The 19862-nt window shown below is 40.1% G+C and overlaps 1 protein-coding gene across 7 annotated transcripts in view; it reads right to left on the bottom strand.

Moving 5' to 3' along the window:
* LIMA1 (LIM domain and actin binding 1) overlaps window positions 1–19862 on the bottom strand; it is an 88372-nt gene that overhangs the window by 41524 nt on the left and 26986 nt on the right. For all 7 annotated transcript variants that reach the window (XM_026000309.2, XM_026000310.2, XM_026000312.2 and 4 more), the window contains exons 2-3: window positions 15041–15182; window positions 1407–1452 (exon numbers count right to left, since the gene is read on the bottom strand). In XM_026000309.2, coding sequence (XP_025856094.2) covers window positions 1407–1452; window positions 15041–15159 — 165 coding nt within the window. In that variant the 5' untranslated portion in view covers window positions 15160–15182. The remainder of the gene's footprint in view (window positions 1–1406; window positions 1453–15040; window positions 15183–19862) is intronic.

Below are 19862 nucleotides of genomic sequence, written 5' to 3'. Positions count from 1 at the left end.
TCTCTCATGAATAAATAAATAAAATCTTAAAAAAATAAAATAAAGTAAAATAAAATAAAATTTAAGTCAGATCACATCACTCCTTTACACACAAACCCTCCAAAGACTCCCAAGTGATCAGAGTTAAAGCTCAGGTCCTCATAGTGCCTATGACTTCACTTTCCTTACTCCTCAAACACATCAAGAATGTTCCTCCCTCAGGTCATTTGCATATGCTCTTCCTTCTACTTGAATCATTCTCCCTGGTTCATATCCTCAGATCTCTGCTCCAATGTCCCCTTATCAGAGGTTTTCTTGGACCACCCTACATTCTATCCCTCTTATCTGCTCTGCATGGTTTCTAAGCACTAATGACCACTTGACACAATTTTTTTTATTGTTCATCCTTCCCAATATAATGTAAACTCCATGATGGCAGAAATGTGGTTTGTATTTATGCCTAAAACAGTGCTTGGCACATTGGTGATCTGTGAATACTTGCTAAAAGAATGAGTCAAAAGAAAGGAAGGAAGGAGGAAAAGAGGCAGGGGAAAAATAACAGGCAGGAAAGAGAGGAGGAAGAAAGAAAAGAAACCAGCAGTTGAGTGAAATGATGGTAGCTTTTGTTTACAGTGTGCCTGAGTGAATACATTTTTTTTAATTACAGGAAAATTAAGCCTAAGACCTGGTCAGCATTATCCCCTTAGAGAGAACATATTGACAGGGGCATTAACATGTACTAATTTAAATAGGTTAGGTACTAAAAACTGCCAGGAGGGTATTTTTGTAATGCCAGTCAAATGAAAGAATTCTTACCCAAATATGTGAGGTTTTTCCCTCATAAGACTAAATCAAGTAAGATTTCAAGAGAAATCCATTATCCAGCCCAGCTGGAAGCTAGCCAGCAGGGAGAGTGCAGAATGGTTACGAGCGGAGAGCTTGTTCTAAGGGTTTAGCTTTTGATGGATCCTGCAGCTGAGAAATTTGCTAACTAGACGGGGTCAAGAAGTGTGCTTGAAACAAAGAACCCAGAGGAGGACAACAGCTGCACAGCTGCTACCATTTAAATGCAGAAATACAGAAATTCTGGTTGTTTGATTTGGAGCACAGGATGAAGCCTCAGGGACCCTGTATTCTACTGTGAGCAGAAGTAGTAAACTCTATTACTAACCTCAGGCAAAGCACTTGGCCTTCTATCTTTCATTTAACTCAGGGAGGGAGAAAAGGGTTCAAAAGGAGAACCTCAGTTGAAAAATAAGATTCCCCACACCCGAGCCACATTCTCCTGCGTCAAACGTGCACAAATCAGAGCAGCTGGCACCAATGCCCAGTTCAGCTGACGTGGTGCCCACAGAGGCTGCAGGTGGCTGGGCCACACAGGCTCCACTCGGGAAGTTCCACATGCCTCAGAGCTTTTCAATACTTACACTTCTCCTCTTTTCCATGTTTGCTTCTTCAGCTGCTTTCTGGTACCTTCAGAGGAGAGGGGGAGAAAGAGAATGTCCTCAAATTAAATTTATATTTTTACTTTTTTAATATTTAAGAAAACCACTTCTGCCTATGTATTTCTGCCAGCAAGTGTCTTTAATCAACCCTGTCAGAAGCAGCACAAAATTAGAGCGGCCCCCTTCCTGCACTGTTCCAGTCATCTGGTCTGATATAACGGAAAGACCCAAGGTGAGGAGGTCAAAAGCTGGGAAATAACTGGGTAGAGCAGAAAGTCTGGGGTTTAAGTCCCACTTTTATCACTCATTAACTGATCTCTGGCAAGTCTCAGTTTCCTTATCTAGAAAATGGCTTTATATATCTACTTTCCAGGTTGCTTGGAAGATTGAGATTACATGTGTAAAAGTGCTTTGGAATTAGTCAGAGGAGGGATGCCTGGGTGGCTCAGCAGTTGAGGTCTGCCTTCAACTCAGGGTGTGATCCCGATCCAGGAACTGAGTCCTGCATCGGGCTCCCTGCAAGGAGCCTATTTCTCCCTCTGCCTATGTTTTTGCCTCTTTCTCTGTGTCTCTCATGAATAAATAAATAAAATCTTAAAAAATAAAAAAGAATTAGTCAAAGGATATAACATTGCATTGATTCAGGATGCACATTTCATCCACACTAATGCCTCTGAAATCTTATAAATTCTTGCCAAATGATGCATAGTCATACTACCTGTACGGTGTGAATTTAATCTAAGTTGTTGGTATTACCACTTTAGCCTGATGTATTTGATGGTATTGCACATCTTTTAAATGCCACTTAAAATGTCTTTAAAGAAATACAGTATGCCTTGGTATTTAAAGAAATACTGGGAGGGCCTGGGTGGCTCAGTGGTTGAGCCTCTGGCTCAGGTTGAGATCCCGAAATCCTGGATCAGTCCTGCATAGGGCCCCCACTGGGGGGTTGCTTCTCCCTCTACCTGTGTCTCTGCCTCTCTCATGAATGAATGAATGAATGAATAAATAAATAAATAAAATCTTTTAAAAAAGAAAAACTGTCCCACTTTTACTGTTTCAGGTATATATAAGGGTGATAAGTGAGAAAAGTTTATGCGCTAAGCAAGCATTGGTCCTTTTAAATGGCATTATTTTTTCTTAGTGATGCATAAGATAGTGGCAGGGCTACAGTGGATGGCATCTTAAATTTAATAAACAGGGATATATAATTTAATTATTTTACTTATTTTATCATTTGTATTACTTGGATCAGAAGATTCCTGAGAAACAATGAAATCCCAAGGGTTTTTAGGGGGGGGCGGATCATGTTTTCTCTATTTGAAGACAAAGATAGACTAGGAGGTCTAGGCAGCAGCAAATCCCAAGACTACCCAGAACAACCTTAACCTGGCATCCTCAGGGCCTCTGAGTCAACCACAGAAAGGGTCATCACCCAGAGAATCCCTACCCTGTGACTCTCCTTGAGCCTACAAGACTACCACTCAGCACCAGACCAACCACAGAAAAGGGCCGCTTGTCTCTCTCTCAAGATAGGATTTCTGAATTCACAAGACATTTGGGGAAGGAAAAGGAGGTGAGAGAAAAAATATAAAAAGCAGAATGGGGAAGGGCCCATGCCTCTACCAAAACCAACTTTCAATTAAAAAATACCTTCATAAGCTCAGGCCTTTCTTAGTGTGTGTGTGTTAGACAGGATAGCCTTATTCAAAAATGAAGGCCAGAAAAATGCACTGGTTCTGGTAACATTGCTTACCTCCTATATAATCTGGGTGATATCACTCCATTTACGTGGGCCTCATCTACAAAATTAAATGACTGTGTAAGATTTCTAAGGTCTCTTCCAGTTCTGTAACTTTTTTTTTTTTAAGATTTTATTTATTTATTCATGAGAAACAGAGAGAGAGGCAGAGAGAGAGAGAAAGAGAGAGGCAGAGACACAGGCAGAGGGAGAAGCAGACTTCATGCAGGGAGCCCGACTTGATCCCAGGGTCTTGATCATGCCCTGGGCTGAAGGCAGTGTTAAACTGCTGAGCCACCTGGGCTGCCCTCTGTCACTGTTTAAATTTTAACAATCAGATATTAAGAATTGCCTCATTCACCAGGCCAGGCCAGGCATCACTCTGAGCAGAGCTTTCTAATAAAGTAGGGTGGAAGACTTCCAAAATTCTCTGGTATTTCATTGACCATAAATAGGTTATGGAAGATAATGGACAAGTAACAAGCTGGAAGGATACCTGGCAGCTTACATTAAAGACCAAAAGCTAATTTTCCTAAATTAAAAAGAACCCTTACAAATCAATAAGAAATCCACAAACAGGGATCCCTGGGTGGCGCAGCGGTTTAGCACCTGCCTTTGGCCCAGGGCGCGATCCTGGAGACCTGGGATCGAGTCCCACGTCAGGCTCCCGGTGCATGGAGCCTGCTTCTCCGTCTCCCTGTGTCTCTGCCTCTCTCTCTCTCTCTCTCTCTCTATCATAAATAAATAAAAAAGTTTAAAAATATATATATTAAAAAAAAAAAAAAAAGAAATCCACAAACAAGTGCACCTGGGTGGCTCAGTGGTTGAGTGTCTGCCTTTGGCTCAGCTTGTGATCCTAGAGTCCTGGGATTGAGTCCTACAATAGGCTCCCTGTGGGGAGGGAGCTTCTCCTTCTGCCTATGTCTCTGCCCCTCTCTGTGTGTCTCTCATGAGTAAATAGATAAATAAAATCTTTAAAAAAAGAAAAAGAAAGCCACAAACAACTTAATAGAAACGGGCCCAGATACAAACATACCGTTCACACAAAAGGATGTTAAATGGCTCTTAAAAAAGATGTTCAATTTCAAAGTGAAAATTCAAACACTAAAATTTTTTACCTATGAAATCGGAAAAGATTTTTTTTAAAAAAAGCTAATATGCCAAGGGGAAATTAATAAAACCTCTATGGGAGGCATTTTGTCAATTTTATAAAAATCACAAAAGCACAAATGTTGTGATTCATCGATTTTGTTTCAGAATTTGTCTCACAAGTACAAATGACATTTATATTAGATTATTTGTCATAGCATTAACTGTAATAATGAAAGACTGAAAATAAGCTGAATGTCCTTTAGCAGAGGACTGGTAAAAAAATTATAATATGGGGCAGCCTGAGTGGCTCAGTGGTTTAGCGCCACCTTCAGCCCAGGGTGTGATCCTGGAGATCCAGGATCGAGTCCCATGTCGGGCTCCCTGCATGAAACCTGCTTCTCCCTCTGCCTGTGTCTCTGCCTCTCTCTCTCTCTCTGTGTGTCTCATGAATAAATTAATAAAGTCTTTTTAAAAAATTATAATATGTTCATGTATGGAATACTATGCAGCTATGAAAAGAAAAACACTGTGTTTTTAATGCCACTGACTTGTATACTAAAAATTGTTTTAAAATTATATGTTATGTATATTTTACCACAATTAAACACAACAAAACAGCATGATATTGGTGTAAAGACACATATAGATCAGTGGAATGGAACAGAGCCCAGTAATATAGTTGAAGGCTTCTCAATAAGGGTGCCAAGACCATCTAACAGGGTAAGGATGGTCTTTTCAACAAATGATGCTGGGAAAACTGGATATCCAGGTGCAAAAAAAAAAAAAAAAAAATGACTTTGAACCCTTACCTAACACCATATACAAAATTAAGTCAAAATGAGTTAAAGACCTAAGTGTAAGAACTAAAACTATAAAATTCTTAGAAGAAAATAGGGACCAATCTTCATAATGTTGACTTTGGCAATTTTTTCTTGGAATAAAAGCATGGGCAACAAAAGAAAAAGTAGACAAAATGAACTTTAACAAAGTCTGTGCATCAAAGGAAACCACCAAGTGAATGGCAATTCACGGAATAAAAGAAAATATTCATGAATCATACATCTGAGAAGGGATTAGCATTCAAAATATACAAATTTTAAAAAATAACATGGGATAATATTGTACATACTATTCTTTTTTTAAAAAAAAGATTTATTTATTTTAGGGGAAGAGGGGCAGAGGGAGAGGGAAAGAACCTCAAACAAACTCCCCACTGAGTGTGGAGCCCAATGTATGGCACGACCCCGGACCCTGAGATCATGACCTGAGCCGAAACCAAGAGTCGGATGCTCAACTGACTGAGCCACCCAGGCACCCCTATATATACTATTCTGCATCTCTCTTTCTCCATTTTAGAATACCTGAGTTTTCATTCAAGCAATATGCTCTAAGCACTAGAGAAAAAATAGTAAAAGAAATAACCAAAAGAGATACAGTAACATAAGCATAAAACATATATACACAGGCTACACACACACACACACACACACACACACAGAGCAATAAATCCTTTAAAGGAAAAGAACACAGTACTAACAAGGCAACCAAATTGAGAAGGCAGTGGGTGGTGTGTGTGTGTGTGTGTGTGTGTGTGTTGTATGTCTGAAGAAAAGTCTTGTTGAAAAACTGACCTTTAGACTGAGATCTGAGGTTTGATCAGAGGAGTTAGCCAGGCAAAACAAGGCAGGAAAAGCATTCCAGGCACAAAAAAAATAGTACATGCAAAGGCCTCAAGGCAAGAAAGCATCTCCGGTATACAAGGTACACAAAGAACTCCAGTGTTGCTGGAACAGAGTGGGAAAGGGAGAGGGAAAGAAATGGTGCAGAGAGGCAGGGCCATGGTGAGCATTCTGAATATAATCCTAGGTTACTGATCCAATTTATGTTTTTAAAAACTTCATAAGAAATAAAAACTTCACAAAAATAAACTCAAAATGGATGAAAGACCTAAATGTGAGACAGGAATCCATCAAAATCCTAGAGGAGAATGCAGGCAACAACCTCTCTGACCTCAGCTGCAGCAAATTCTTGCTAAACACGTCTCCAAAGGCAAGAGGGATAAAAAAAGCAAAAACTAACTATTGGGATTTCATCAGATAAAAAGCTTTTGCACAGTAAATAGTCAATAAAACTAAAAGGCAACCTATGTAATGGGAGAAGATATTTGCAAATGTCTTATCAGATAAAGGGTCAGTATCCAAAATCTATAACGAACTTATCAAATTCAACCCCAAAATACAAAAAGTCCAGTCAAGAAATGGACAGAAGATATGAACAACAGACATTTCTCCAAGGAAGACATACAAATGGCCAATAGACACATGAACAAATGTTCAACATCACTCAACGTCAGGGAAATACAAATCAAAATCATGAGATACCACCTCACACCTGTCAGAATGGTTAAAATTAACAACTCAGGAAGCAACAGATGTTGATGAGGATGTGGAGAAAGAGGAACCCTCTTACACTGTTGGTGGGAATGCAAACTGGTGCAGCTACTCTGGAAAACAGTATGGAGGTTCCTGAGAACCTCCATAGAGCTACCCTACAACCCAGCAATGACACTACTAGGTATTTATCCAAAGGATATAAACATAATGATTTGAAGGGGCACATGTACCCCAATGTTTACAGCAGCAGTGTCCACAATATCCAAACTATGGAAAGGGCCCAGATGTCCATCAACAGACGAATGGATGAAGATGTGGTATGTATGTATATGTATGTATATGAATGTATGTATGTGTGTGTATGTGTGTGTATATATGTATGTATATGTGTGTGTGTGTGTGTATATATATATATATATATTTCAGTCTAACGGTCATTTTTTCTTTTTTAAAGATTATATTTATTTATGTGAGGCAGAGAGAGAGAGAGGCAGAAACATAGGCAGAGGGAGAAGCAGGCTCCATGCAGGGAATCCGACTTGGGACTCGATCCCGGATCTCCAGGATCATGCCCTGGGCTGAAGGTGGCGCTAAACTGCTGAGCCACCGGGCTGCCCTAAAGGTCATTTTTTCAACAAGACTTTCCTTCATACATACCCCACACACACACACACACACACACACACACACACACACACACTGCCTTCTCAATTTGGTTGCCCTATTAGGTTATCTATCTATCTATCTATCTATCTATCTATCTATTATCTATCTATCTATCTATCTAGTGGAATATTACTCAGCCATCAAAAGGAATGAAATCTTGCCATTTGCAACGATGTGGATGGAACGAGAGGGTATCACGCTAAGAGAAATAAGTCAGAGAAAGAATTATCATATGATCTCATTCATATGTGGAATTTAAGAAACAAAACAGATGAACATAGGGGAAGGGGAGGAAAAATAAAATAAGGTGAAAATTGAGAGGGAGGCAAACTATAAGAGACCCCTAACTATAGGGAACTAACCGAGGGTTGCTGGAGGGGAGGTGGATGGGGGAAGAGATAACTGGGTGATGGGCATTAAGGAGAGCACTTGATATAATGAGCACTGGCTGTTATATGCAACTGATGAATCACTAAGTTACTCCTCTGCAACTAATTTAAAAAATTAAAAATTAGCCTAATGTAAAATAAAATAAAAATAAAAGAGTATTCCAGAGGCTATGCAGAGAATGGACTGGAGGGGCTGAGAAAAGAAGTGGTCTCAGTGGGAGGTGATGCTGGCTTGGCCCAGGACGGTGGCCTTAGAAAGAAAAGTGAATAGGCTTGAGATGTATTTCAGAGATGGAATCAACAGGATTGTAATGAGGGGAGAGGGAAGGAGCAGTCAAAAACGATTCCCAGGTTTCTGGCAGCCAAGTCAATGGAATTACTGTTTCTGGGATGGGGAATTCTGGAGGAGGAGCAAATTTGCGGATGGGGAAGATCAAGAGTTCAGTGTTAGCCATGTTAACTAAAACATTCATTTTTAGTTTGGGTTAGTGATTAGATACATGTGTCTAGAGCTCAGAAGAGAGATCTGAGCTAGCAATATAAATTTAGGACTTGTCTGTCCACAGATGGTATTAAAGCCATGGGAGTATATGAATGATATCATCTATGAAGAGTTTATAGTGCAAGAAGAGGTCCTGGAGACTAACACTGAGAAGTCAGAAAAGGAGAGAGAGATGATGAGAAAGAATGACAAGGACCTGGCAGAGAGGTCGTAGGAAAACCAAGAAACTGCCAGAGAAGGCAAAAGAAGGAAAATGGAAGAAAAAAGTGCTGAGAGGTCATGTGAGACAAAGGCTACAAACAGAGAAGGCTCTGGGAAACCCTGGAAATCCTCTTCCATCATAAATATAATTAATTCACCCACACTCCTTTTAATGCACATTTGGATTGTTTCCAGTTTTCTATCATTATAAATAGAACTTTGGTAAATGTCCTTGTACATATATTTCCCCCACTTGTACTAATACATCTGTCTGACAGTCCCTAAAAATGGAAATACAAAAAAAAATATAAAATCTATGGATTATAGAGGGAAAGGACTTACAATTGGCCTTGAACCTTGTTCCCACACCCCCTGGGTAATCATCTACAGTATATTACAGCAATAATACAATATATGAGAGCCAGAGCCAATCGGCAGACAAGTTTATTCTTAGGCAATTGTTCTCCAAGGAAGTATTTACATTGTGGTTAGTTGAACAAATAAGCTCAAAGGTCCCCTTCCCTTTACTGTCTTAACAGAAATACAGATTTAAAGAAAGAAGACCAGAATAGCTTTCGTTTTCAATCCTGTCCTTTGAGCACTGAGGCATCTGCAAGACACTGGTGGCTGTCTTGAATTATGTTTTCAAACTCCCACTCTAATATCCTTACCCTTTAGTTATAATGAGGTATTGCTGAGTAGTAGATACACAGGGAGGTAAGGTTGTCTACCACTGCTTCCTTCCAAGTCAGTGCTTTGGTACTTTTAGAGTTTGCACTCCCAGGATGCTAAGAAATGCTGAGGTGCCATACTTCTGAATTCAGTGTCAGATTGAGGCCTCAGACTGTCCTCAAAGGCATTTAAAGCAACTAGCATTATTCTGACTACAAAATGTGAAGGTTGCTGATTTTTTGGGGGTCTGGAGAAGGGAAAGGCATTTTGAAGATCCAAATTTCAGGTAAAAAAATTTGCAGTGACATTTCTGTAATTAAAATATCATCCCTCTTCCCTTCCTAGATTGCCTTGTCCTCCCAGGCTCCTCTTCTTCACAGAATTTAATCTTGCAACTGCTCATTAATGCTCAGCTGTGAGGCAGGCAGCTGATGGAGGATGCTAAAATTATCTTGGGAGTAATAACAGTGCCTCAAACTTTTCTAAGGCCAGAATAGAGTTCCTGAGCTATGACTCTCACTTGTATGCCCTCAAACAGAGAAAGGGAAAATGGAAACTCCTGAGTTTTAGGCCATGTATTTTCCTCTGGAACTATTTCACCACTAAAATGTTACAGAGAAGCAAAAATGGGAGGGGAAAAAAAAAAAGGAAGTTAGCCAGGGAGATTTGAGGGTCAACTTTTCTTAATGAAGGATGAACAATCGGAGAAAGCTAAATATAAACCATGTTTTTTCTTCAGACTATGTTACGGGGAAAGTTGTAACAAGAGGGAAGGCATGATGTGTGTGTGTGTGGGGGGGGGGCAGGGATCAGTGTGCTGGGTTCAGCTCTGCCACTATCTTGGGGTGTGAACTTTAGTCATAATCGCTGAACATCAAATTCCTTGTCTGTCAGAGGAATGGGGCAAAGGTTAGATCAGTGGTTTTAAAACTTTCCTGCAGAATCATCTCTTCAAATGATATCTTATTTAAAACCTAACATATAAAAGAGATCAAAGCAGGACAGCTGGTGTGGAAGGTCTCTGGCTCAGTAAGCCCCTTAGATCTTCCCGTTTTCCCAGAACTGGCCCCTGAGGTTCCTCTGAAGAATTCAATTAAGATAGGCTGAAAACCACTGAGCTAGATTCCCTTTACTGCCAAAAATCTAAGAGTCAAAGAGGAGTCTTCTGCAAAGAAACCAAATTCCACCAAAAGAGAACATTTTAAAAAAGCAAAGGATTATGTCATGTGGAAGTCAGTGGTGAGTAAAACCAAAGCTAGCCGATTAAATGGACTATCAACAGGGTCTTTTTTACCTCAAATTTACTTATGTATATAATATAGAGGTTCAGTAAAGAAATGTCTGGAGTGAAAAACTATTCATGAGATGCAAGCTCTGATGCTTGAAAAATTACTCTTCTGTACAAATGTAAAATGTGCTGTTAGTAAGGCCCAGCTAATTGTACAAACGTGAGCCAAGATGAAGTTTCCCCCCTAATACCACTTTTATATTAATCTCTGACCAGAAACATCCTAAAGTTTCCTACAGTCTCTTAACTATGCTTGTGCAGGATTTACTAATTCTAAACCCCAAACAGGGAGTGTTTGAAAATAAGAGAAAATCAGGTTACCAGGTGTTGGAAGTAGAAATGAGTATTTACAGTCCTGCAATCTGCTGTGGGAACCTACGGTGAGTGAACTCTAAAAGCTGTAAGCAATAGCAGCAATGTGGATTTAGTGTCTCCACTGAGCATGAAACAGAGAAGAGGTCCAGGCCGAGCCTCTGGTTTTCACTGTCCTAAGTGCACATCACGCCCTTGTACTACTTCTGTGCCTTATACCTCCTGTGGTTCTCTGCAATGTCGCCACCATCCTCTCAGCCTAAAAAATACAATCCATTCAAAACCTGTTCAATACATTCGAATATACGAATCAGATGAAAATCCAAATATTAGATTTCAATTGGGGCAGGTTACTCCCTACACCTGTGTGCTCAGCTATACAACAGGCCTCAGGTCCCTCCCTCATACAGTTTTTGTTAGGATTAGAAATAGTATCTGTTTCAGTTAAGAACCTAGCATGGTGCTGAGCACAATGATCCTGTAAATGGTTCAGGACTTACAGATTTGCATAGTTGCAATTTGCCCCTAAGATGAACAGCTTTTTCCAACTTTCTCTCATCAGTGCTACAAGACCCAATTCCTCTACCTTGAGAACTGGCTGGGCTGGGCCCTGATAGAACAAAGGGGTGGGAAGGGAATTCGGGAACGGGTGATAGTTTCTCTGAAGTGAGGTAGACAGGTAGGCAGGCAAGGATGTGAAGCCAGGAAGGAGACCAACATCCAGGGTCTGGGTGTCCTGTTTTGGCCCCAAAGCAGCCATCAGTGCAAATAAAAGAATGGAATAGCATTAGGACAGGAGGCTCCACCCCAGACAGAGTTTTCCAAATGCACGTTCCAGAGATAGATTCTGTGTGATGATAAGTCTGGGATTGGATGCAGGCCCATGGGAGACAATGTGCCGACTGAAGAAGTAGGGAAGATCAAGAAATGAAGAGTCCAGAGTATGAGATACGTCCAGTGGTTCTTCACCCAGGGCACTACTCACCCTGGGGGACATTTGGAAATGTGTGAGGGACTCTTATTGGGGTTTCCCTTCTGCCCCATTTTTCTTTTTTTGGATGCTACAACATCATGGGGGTACTACTAGCATTTGGAGAAAGGCAAGATGATGGCCAGCCCACAGAAGGAAGGTCTGTTTCATCGAAAATGCCCGTAGCATCCTTACTGAGAAGATGATGAAGGGGCAAGCCAGCGTCCCCAGTGAAGGTGATCAGCTTGGCCAGCTGGCTGGCACACCACTGCAATGAAGGGGAGGATAAAGATAGCACAGTGAGATGTGAGCCTCAAATCACAGGGTTAGAACTGCAGAACAAAGAGTGAAACATGATGGATGGGAACCAGTAGGAGAGATGTAGGAGAGCAAGAACCCTGACTCCCAACCCCAGGATATTTCAGGCAAGCATGTGCAGAAAGAGGCAGCCACTGCTCAGAGACAGAATGCAAGTGGAGGGAAAGCCAAGTTCAGCTAAAGAGGTGGGGCTAGAGAGGGTGAGAAGGGTAAGAATGTGGAGAAGTTTCTCTGCAGAACAGGGAGTTTCCAACTTCCATTAATCACATCTCAACAATGTCTCAATTCTTTGTCTTCCTTTCCATCCCTGCTGCCCTCCACCCTCAAGAGCTTTCACTTGGGTTTTCAAGAGAGCCTTACAGCTTGTCTCACACCTTTCCAGTCTACCTTTTATCCTGTTGCCAGAAACATCTTTCTAAAATACAAGTCTGATCATGTCATTCTCTGCATGAAAACCTTCAACTGTTTCCATTGTTTATCTAACTAAATCTTAAACTTAATATAGCATTCAAGGCTTTCTATAACCTGGCCTACACCAAACTGTACAAGTTGCTTCTCCCTTTGGTATTTCTCCATGCCGGACTGCTTGCTTTCCTATTCCCTTTATTCATGGTCAGTTTCCATGATCCTCTATTTGAACCTATCAGAAACGGTATTCATTCTGCTTTATGTTCAAGTTCATGGCTGCAAGTTCACAAGTCCATCTCTTACACTACCAGTGTGCTTCCTAAACTGCCCTGAAGGTAAAATTCACCTGGAATACTTGTCAAAAATACAAAATCATAGGCCCCATCCCAAGCAGGTGGAATGAGAATCTTTAGTGGAGGGGACTGGGAAGCCATATAAGATGGTTTTAAAACATGTCCAAAAAATCTTTGACATTCTTCCCATCAAAAGTAGAGTCAAATTCCCCTCCCTCTGAACCTGAGCCAGTCTTAGGGACTGGCTTCCAATGAAGACAATGTGGCAAAAGTGATTCTGTGTAACTTCTGAGGACTTGTCATAAAAGGCCACATGACCCCTGACCCTGACTCCCTTCTTCCTCTGTTCCCTCCCTCCCTTGGTCTCTGGATGCTTGCCCTAGGAACCCAGCCAACTAAGCCAAGCAGCCACACGGAAAAGCCATGTGAAGAGGTATCCTGACCAGGACCCCAGCTGAGATCCCAGGTGACTACCAGCAGTAATGACTCAACTTGCAAGCAACCCTTTAGATGACTATAGGCCCTGTCTATGAGCCACCCTGGCTGATGCTAAGAAGTAGAGGCAAGCCCTACCCAAATTGGAGATTCCCAAGCAAAATAAATGTTAGTATTTTTTTTTTTTTAAATAAAGACTTTATTTAGTTATTTGACAGAGAGCAAGCAAGCGAGCACAAGCGGGACGTAGGGGCAGAGGGAGAAGCAAACTCCGTGCCAAGCAGGGAGCCTAATGCAGGGCTCCATCTCAGGATCCTGAGATCATGACCTGAGTGGAAGGTAGACACTTAACCAACTGAGCCACACAGGCACCCATAAATGTTAGTATTTCAAGCCACTAAATTTGGGGGATATTTTTTCCCTATGCAGAAATAGATAACTAGAACACCATATTATTAACAGGTACCCCACTTGATTCTTAAGATGAAGGAAGTTAGGGACTTCGTCTACTATGTAAACTGTACTAACTTATTAATTTTCTTGAGGGCAGGGATTAAATCTTAAGATCTCTATCCCTTTTTTCTGAAATAGCTTTTTGAGAAGAACAATATATGTTTGTTTTGAGAAGAACAATATATGTTTGCTATAAAATTACAGTAATACAAAATGCATAATGTGGAAGGTAAAAGGGCTATGCAATCTCCTTCCACCTTCACTCTACCTTAAGCAGTAACCAAGGTTAACAGATTGGAAGGGCAATGTTTTCCACAGAGTAAGTCTGTGATGGATTTGTTATTGAAGTAAAGGTGACATTGTAGATTACAGAAACCTCCTATTTAGGTATTTAGCTGTATCCTAGATACAGCTCCCAGGATAATTTTCTTCAAATCTTGACCATCTTTTTTCTCTTAAAGGTATAATAGCTTCCTATTACTTAATAAACTCTCCTAGTGATGTAAACCTACCACCTGTCCTAAGCTCTTCCCCAGTATGGCATCTATTTGAGTGAAGTCAATGTTTGCCATCTCTGGTATATTTATATAAACCATCCCTTCAACATCAGTTGAGTGCCTACTGTGTTCTAGTCACTGCGCTGTACACTAGGCATATAAAATAGGCAGGAAAGGGACCTTCATATCAAAGAACTCATGGTCCAAAGCAGGGAGTCAGCAAACTTTTTCTTAAAAGAGCAGATAATAAATACTTTAGACTTGGAGGCCATATGGTCTCTGCTGCAATTCTGCTGCTGTAGCATCAAAGCAGCCATAGACAATGCACAGATGGATATGGCCATGTTCCAGTAAACTTTTATTTACTAAAACAGGCAGCCAGCAGTTCATAGTTTGCCCACATAGTTTGCACTGTTCAACAGAATGTTATGCAATGATGAAATATTTCTGTGATCTCCAATATGGGAGCCACAAAATATGGCTAATGCAGCTGATGAATGGAATTTTAAATATTATTTAATTTTAATTAATTTAAATAGGCACATATGTAGTGGCTACAATATTGGATAATGCAGATACAGAGTATGCCTAACACTCCCTTCGACTAAATCAGAACTTACCTCTAAACTCATCTCAATTGGAAAGCCTTCCTGACTAGCTTCTACCCATACTGGTCATTTTCTCTCTCTTACTCTGTTTCTAGCCCTTATTCCCATGCATTTTGGACTTGCTTAATGATACATGTTTTATAATTATCTTTTCTGTTTGTAACTTTTTCTTTCCCCAACTAAACAAAAATTCCCAGATAGAGAATGTGTCTCCTGATTTATCTTCATCCTTCTTCACAGTGCCTTGTATGGTGCTCAAATTTGAGAAGGTGCTCAATAAAGCCATTTTACACCATGTAATTCCTTTACTGATTTCCCTGACAGGTGGTAATATTTGTTCAAGACAGATGGTCCTTTTGGACCTGGATCAACACTTACTTGGAGAATATTTCCACAATAGCCGATGACTTATTCTTGTTGACAAGAGAAAGTTCTCTGGCTGTTACCCTCAATGATACTGAAGTCCATTGCCGTCTGTTAAATGGAGTCGATTCCATCTTGTTTACAGATACCAAAATACCTATGCAATAAAGAAAGTCAGAATATTAGAATCAGAAGATTCTCCAGCATCCGGGGACTGGCAGTGCTGTGCCATGAGAGAGTAGAAAGCCCTAGGCCAGCAGAACCACACTCCTCTACCTGTTCTCTCAAAAACTGGAACCTTGGTCAAATGATTCAATATCTGGGTTGTAGTTTCCTGTAAAATGAGAAGGTTAGACCAGATGATCTCTAAAGTCCCTTCCAGTTCCATCATCTTATGACTGACCTCACTGTGCAAACATCAATTGGCCTTCCCTTGAACTTAAGTCTGTTCCAAACTCACATTTGGAGTGAAATGTTCCATTCTGAGTTACATCCCAGGGGAAGTACAATTGGCATCTCTGTAGATTCAGGTCCAAATTAAGTTCTACCTACATCCAACTTTCTTTTGGCTGCTCTCTTCCCAAATTCTGTAGCACTGACCATTTGGTTTGGAGAGAGAGCTGGGGAGACAGTATAGTACGATATAAAGAGCAAGGATTTTATTTAAGTCAAGATAGACTTTACTTGAAATCATAACTTTTGTTACCTTGAACAAACTATATAATCTTTCTGTTTTAGTTTTCTTCAACTGAAAAATGAGACTACCTACCATTATAGAATGTTTTGATATGGATTTAAGGAGATAATATATTTAAAATACTAAGTATGTTATAATAGTATTAAGAACATTTTAAGAATGATACATCAGGATTGGCTTTTGTTATAATACACTTTTTAAAAAAGATTTTTAATTTATTCATCTGAGAGAGAGACAACGAGAAAGAGCAAGAGTACAGCTGCGGAGAGGATCAGAGGGAAAGGGAGAGGGAAAAGCAGACTCTGTGCTGAGCAAGGAGCCAGATGCAGGGCTCGATTCCAGGACCCTGGGATCATAAACTGAGCTGAAGGCAGACACTTAATTGAGCCACCCAGGAACCCCAGTATACTGCATTTTATATACAGGGGACAAAACCTCTATTCTGAAATTCTTTCCTAAAATCCCTTTGAGTCAAAGAATACATAAAGCCATGCCCCTGAAATCATCTAGTCCCTACCCATTAATCTGGATTTTTTGGGTTTTGCCTCCAGAAATTAAAAAAGGAGTTTTTGCCCTAGTAATTCCAAAGGAGTTCCAACCTTTGTCCAGAAGAGGTAAGATTAGAAATGAGCCAATAGTTTCCTTATTTGAAGAGTGAAAAATACTGCTTGTATGTCTCCTGACAACCACAGAGCATAACCGATCTGGCACAAAGTATGGTTCATCAGGTACTGCTTCTAACAACCTTGACAACAACGGAACACACGGTGTGCTTACCCAAGCAACATGGGCTGCCATTTCACACTAAGAGTCCTGTTAGGCAAAGTGAGTTAACAAGCAACCTTAGAAGACCACGCTACTTTTCCACATGTAGTACTTGTTATTTCCACTAAAGCACTGCCTGAAAACAATGCTAATTTTATTGTTTTTGTTTACTTGTTTGTTTTAATCCCCATGTTGGAAGGTAACATAGAACCCTCATGGTAAGGAGGTCTGGCGCTTGGGATGCCTAGGTGGCTCAGAGATTGGACGCCTGCTTTTGGCCCAGGTGATGATCCTAGAGCCCTGGGATCGAGTCCCACATCAGGCTCCCTGCATGGAGCCTGCTTCTGGCTCTGTCTCTGTCTGTCTCTCTCTCTGTTTCATGAATAAATCTTTTTTTTTTTTTTTAAAGGAGCTCTGATGTTAGATGCATCTAAGTGGGAGTTAGATTTCTCCCCCATACTAATAATACTTCCTTCATAATATCCTTATGAGGAATAAATAAGATAAAGAAGAAAAGACTCTGATACAGAATAAGTAATCATTTTTTTTAATACTATCTCTCTTCCTGGATAAAATAATCTTAATACTACACAGGTGTTTTTCTTTTTTTTTTTTTTTTTGAGAGAGAGAGAGAGAGAGAGAGAGAGTGTGTGTGTGTGTGTGTGCAAGCAGAGGTGGGGCAGAGGCAGAGAGAGAAAAAGAATCTCAAGTAGACTCCATGCTGACTACAGAGCCTGATGAGGGGCTCAATCTTATAACCCTGAGATCATGACCCAAGCCAAAATCAAGAGTTGGATGCTCAACTGACTGAGCCACCCAAGTGTTCCTCTACACATGTTCTTTGAAGTGCACTAGAATGAATCAAATAATATATATTTGTCTATCTGCTTTCCAGTTTGCATCTGACCCACCAAACAAGGTCAGCCATTATTCTATTAAGAAAAAGACACAAGGGCTCAGCAGTTTAGCATGGCCTTCAGCCCAGGGCCTGATCCTGGAGACCTGGGATGGAGTCCCATGTCAGGCTCCCTGCATGGAGCCTGCTCCTGTCTTTGCCCCTCTCTCTCTCTCTCTCTCTCTCTCTCATGAATAAATAAATAAAATTTTAAAAAAGAAAGAAGAAAAAGACACAAAAGCAACAATTCAGTTAAAGTTAGTCATGTAAAACCACAATAACGACCCTTGGGCCAAGTTTAGGAAATATTAAACAATACTAAGACACTGTACAATTATGCTTCCAATGTAGGTGTTGGTATAAATGTTGTCAGTGTTATTATAGCAATCAGTCTGGATCAAAGAAAAAAATATGTATGATATGTTCTCAAATGTATTTATAAAAAGGAAAAATCATTCATTATTTGAGGGACTGAGTGTGGTTAAAAAAAAAAAAAAAAAAGAGTTTAATTCCCAGGTCTAATTCCATGGTTTTGATTAATCCTGGCCAGAAATCCAAGAAAAGTCAGAATATCTATCTTGGTATAAGGCTAGGATAAGCATGCTTTCTACTTAAGGAATGAGGTAGCTCACACCCTGACCACATTTCTCTTTACAGAAGCACTACTGTTAATTTCTTGACAATGTGATTAGCACCCTATGAAACAGATAAAGGTAAGAATCAGTACATGATTTTTGATAGACTCTGGTATCAGGTTACTGAGTAACTAGCTACTTTCTATAGTGTGTAGGGAGAGGGCCTTGCCCAAATAGAGTGTAAAATCTATTTGCTTGGAATGCGTTCCCTGCCCAGCAGGGAGTCTGCTTCTCTCTTTTCCTCTTCCTCTTCCCCTCCCCCTGTTCATGCTTTCTCTAATAAATTGAATAAAAATCTTTATTAAAAATCTGTTGGCCTCCTGGCATGTACACAAATAATTCTATTACAAAGCAAAATGTGGTTAGAGGTAATGCAAGGTCTAGGAGTAGGGGATCTGATTTTCTGGCTTGATGAGAGGGAAGGGAAGAGGCATCAGATTGACTTGGGATTTACAGATGGGCAGAATTTCATCAACTGAGGGCAAGAGCAAGAAAGTGCATCTCATGTAGGGAGAACAGCATTACACTATTAGGGAGTTGAAACAGCATAGAATACTTCAATGGAGTTGAAGGTACAAGAGTAGTAGGTATAAGAGTAGTTGAAGGTAAGGTAGAGAAAGAATGGGGCCAGAATGAGAAAAGCCTTGAAAACGATGTTAAGGGATGGAAAGAACTAGTCTGTGAGTGAGCAGAGATAAGGACTAGTCTTAACATGCCACTCCCTAGCACAAATGTGACTTTCATGGCAAATAAAAAAAATAATTTCTGTGAGCCCAATACCCACATCTGTAAGATAAGAGCTTTGTAGTGGATCACTCATCGTCTATATGCTGGAACATGAAAGCTTCTGAAACAGCAAGTAACATAATGTGAAGCACGTTGTATTTTTAAGATTTATTTATTTTATTTTTATAAATAAAAATAAAATTCAATTTACCAAGCTATAACACCCAGTGCTCATCACATCACATGCCCTCTTTCATTTTTATTATTTTTAAGATTTTATTTATTTGAGAGAGAGCAAGCGCGAGCGAGCACAAGCAGTCAGGGAGTGGCAGAGGGAGAAGCACACTCTCCACTGAGCAGGGAGCCTGATGCAGGGCTCCATCCCAGGACCCTGGGACCATGACCTGAGCCAAAGGCAAAGGCAGATGCTCAACTGACTGAGCCACCCAGGCACTCCAGGAAGCTATGTTTTAAAAGCTAATTCTGTAGCAGTGTATAACTTGATAAGAAGGGAAAAGATTGGAGTCTAATTTACTTGTCAAAAAGATCCTAAAACTGTCAAAGTGAGAGGTAATCACAGTTCTTAGAATAAAATGGACTTAGGGATAGAGAAGGAATCAACACTGGCATCATCAAACTTAAATGATTAGAAAATTGTTGATGTCATTAACAGACAATAAATAGGGGAAGAAGTGGGAGAATGATGAGTTTTGCTTTACACATGTTGAAATATACACATCCACAAGAAAAATCCTAGTGATACACCATAGGAAGCTAAAAATTCAAGGCTAAGGTTAAAAATCTTAGACTCTTAGAAAGAAATGAACATTTTACAACATCTACTTATGTAAAGTACATATCTAATTCCCAAAACCACTTAACAAGATTGGTTTTATTGTCTTATATTTATGATGAAAAACTAAAATTCAGAGGTATTAAATAACTTTATAATGATCTCTTAGTTATAAAGTAGCAGAAATGGGACTCAAATCCATATTCTCTTTGATTTCCAAAATCCATTTTCTTTCCACTACAAGAATAATAATTAAAATCATCACTTTTAGCCAAGGTGGAAAATTGGATAACAAAAATTTTGAATCACCTAGCTGCAAACCCATA

The sequence above is a fragment of the Vulpes vulpes genome, chromosome 8 (genome assembly GCF_048418805.1).
Source record: "Vulpes vulpes isolate BD-2025 chromosome 8, VulVul3, whole genome shotgun sequence".
NCBI lineage: Eukaryota > Metazoa > Chordata > Mammalia > Carnivora > Canidae > Vulpes > Vulpes vulpes.
Note: the sequence above shows the minus strand (reverse complement) of the source record. Positions and strands in the feature narration are given on the sequence as shown.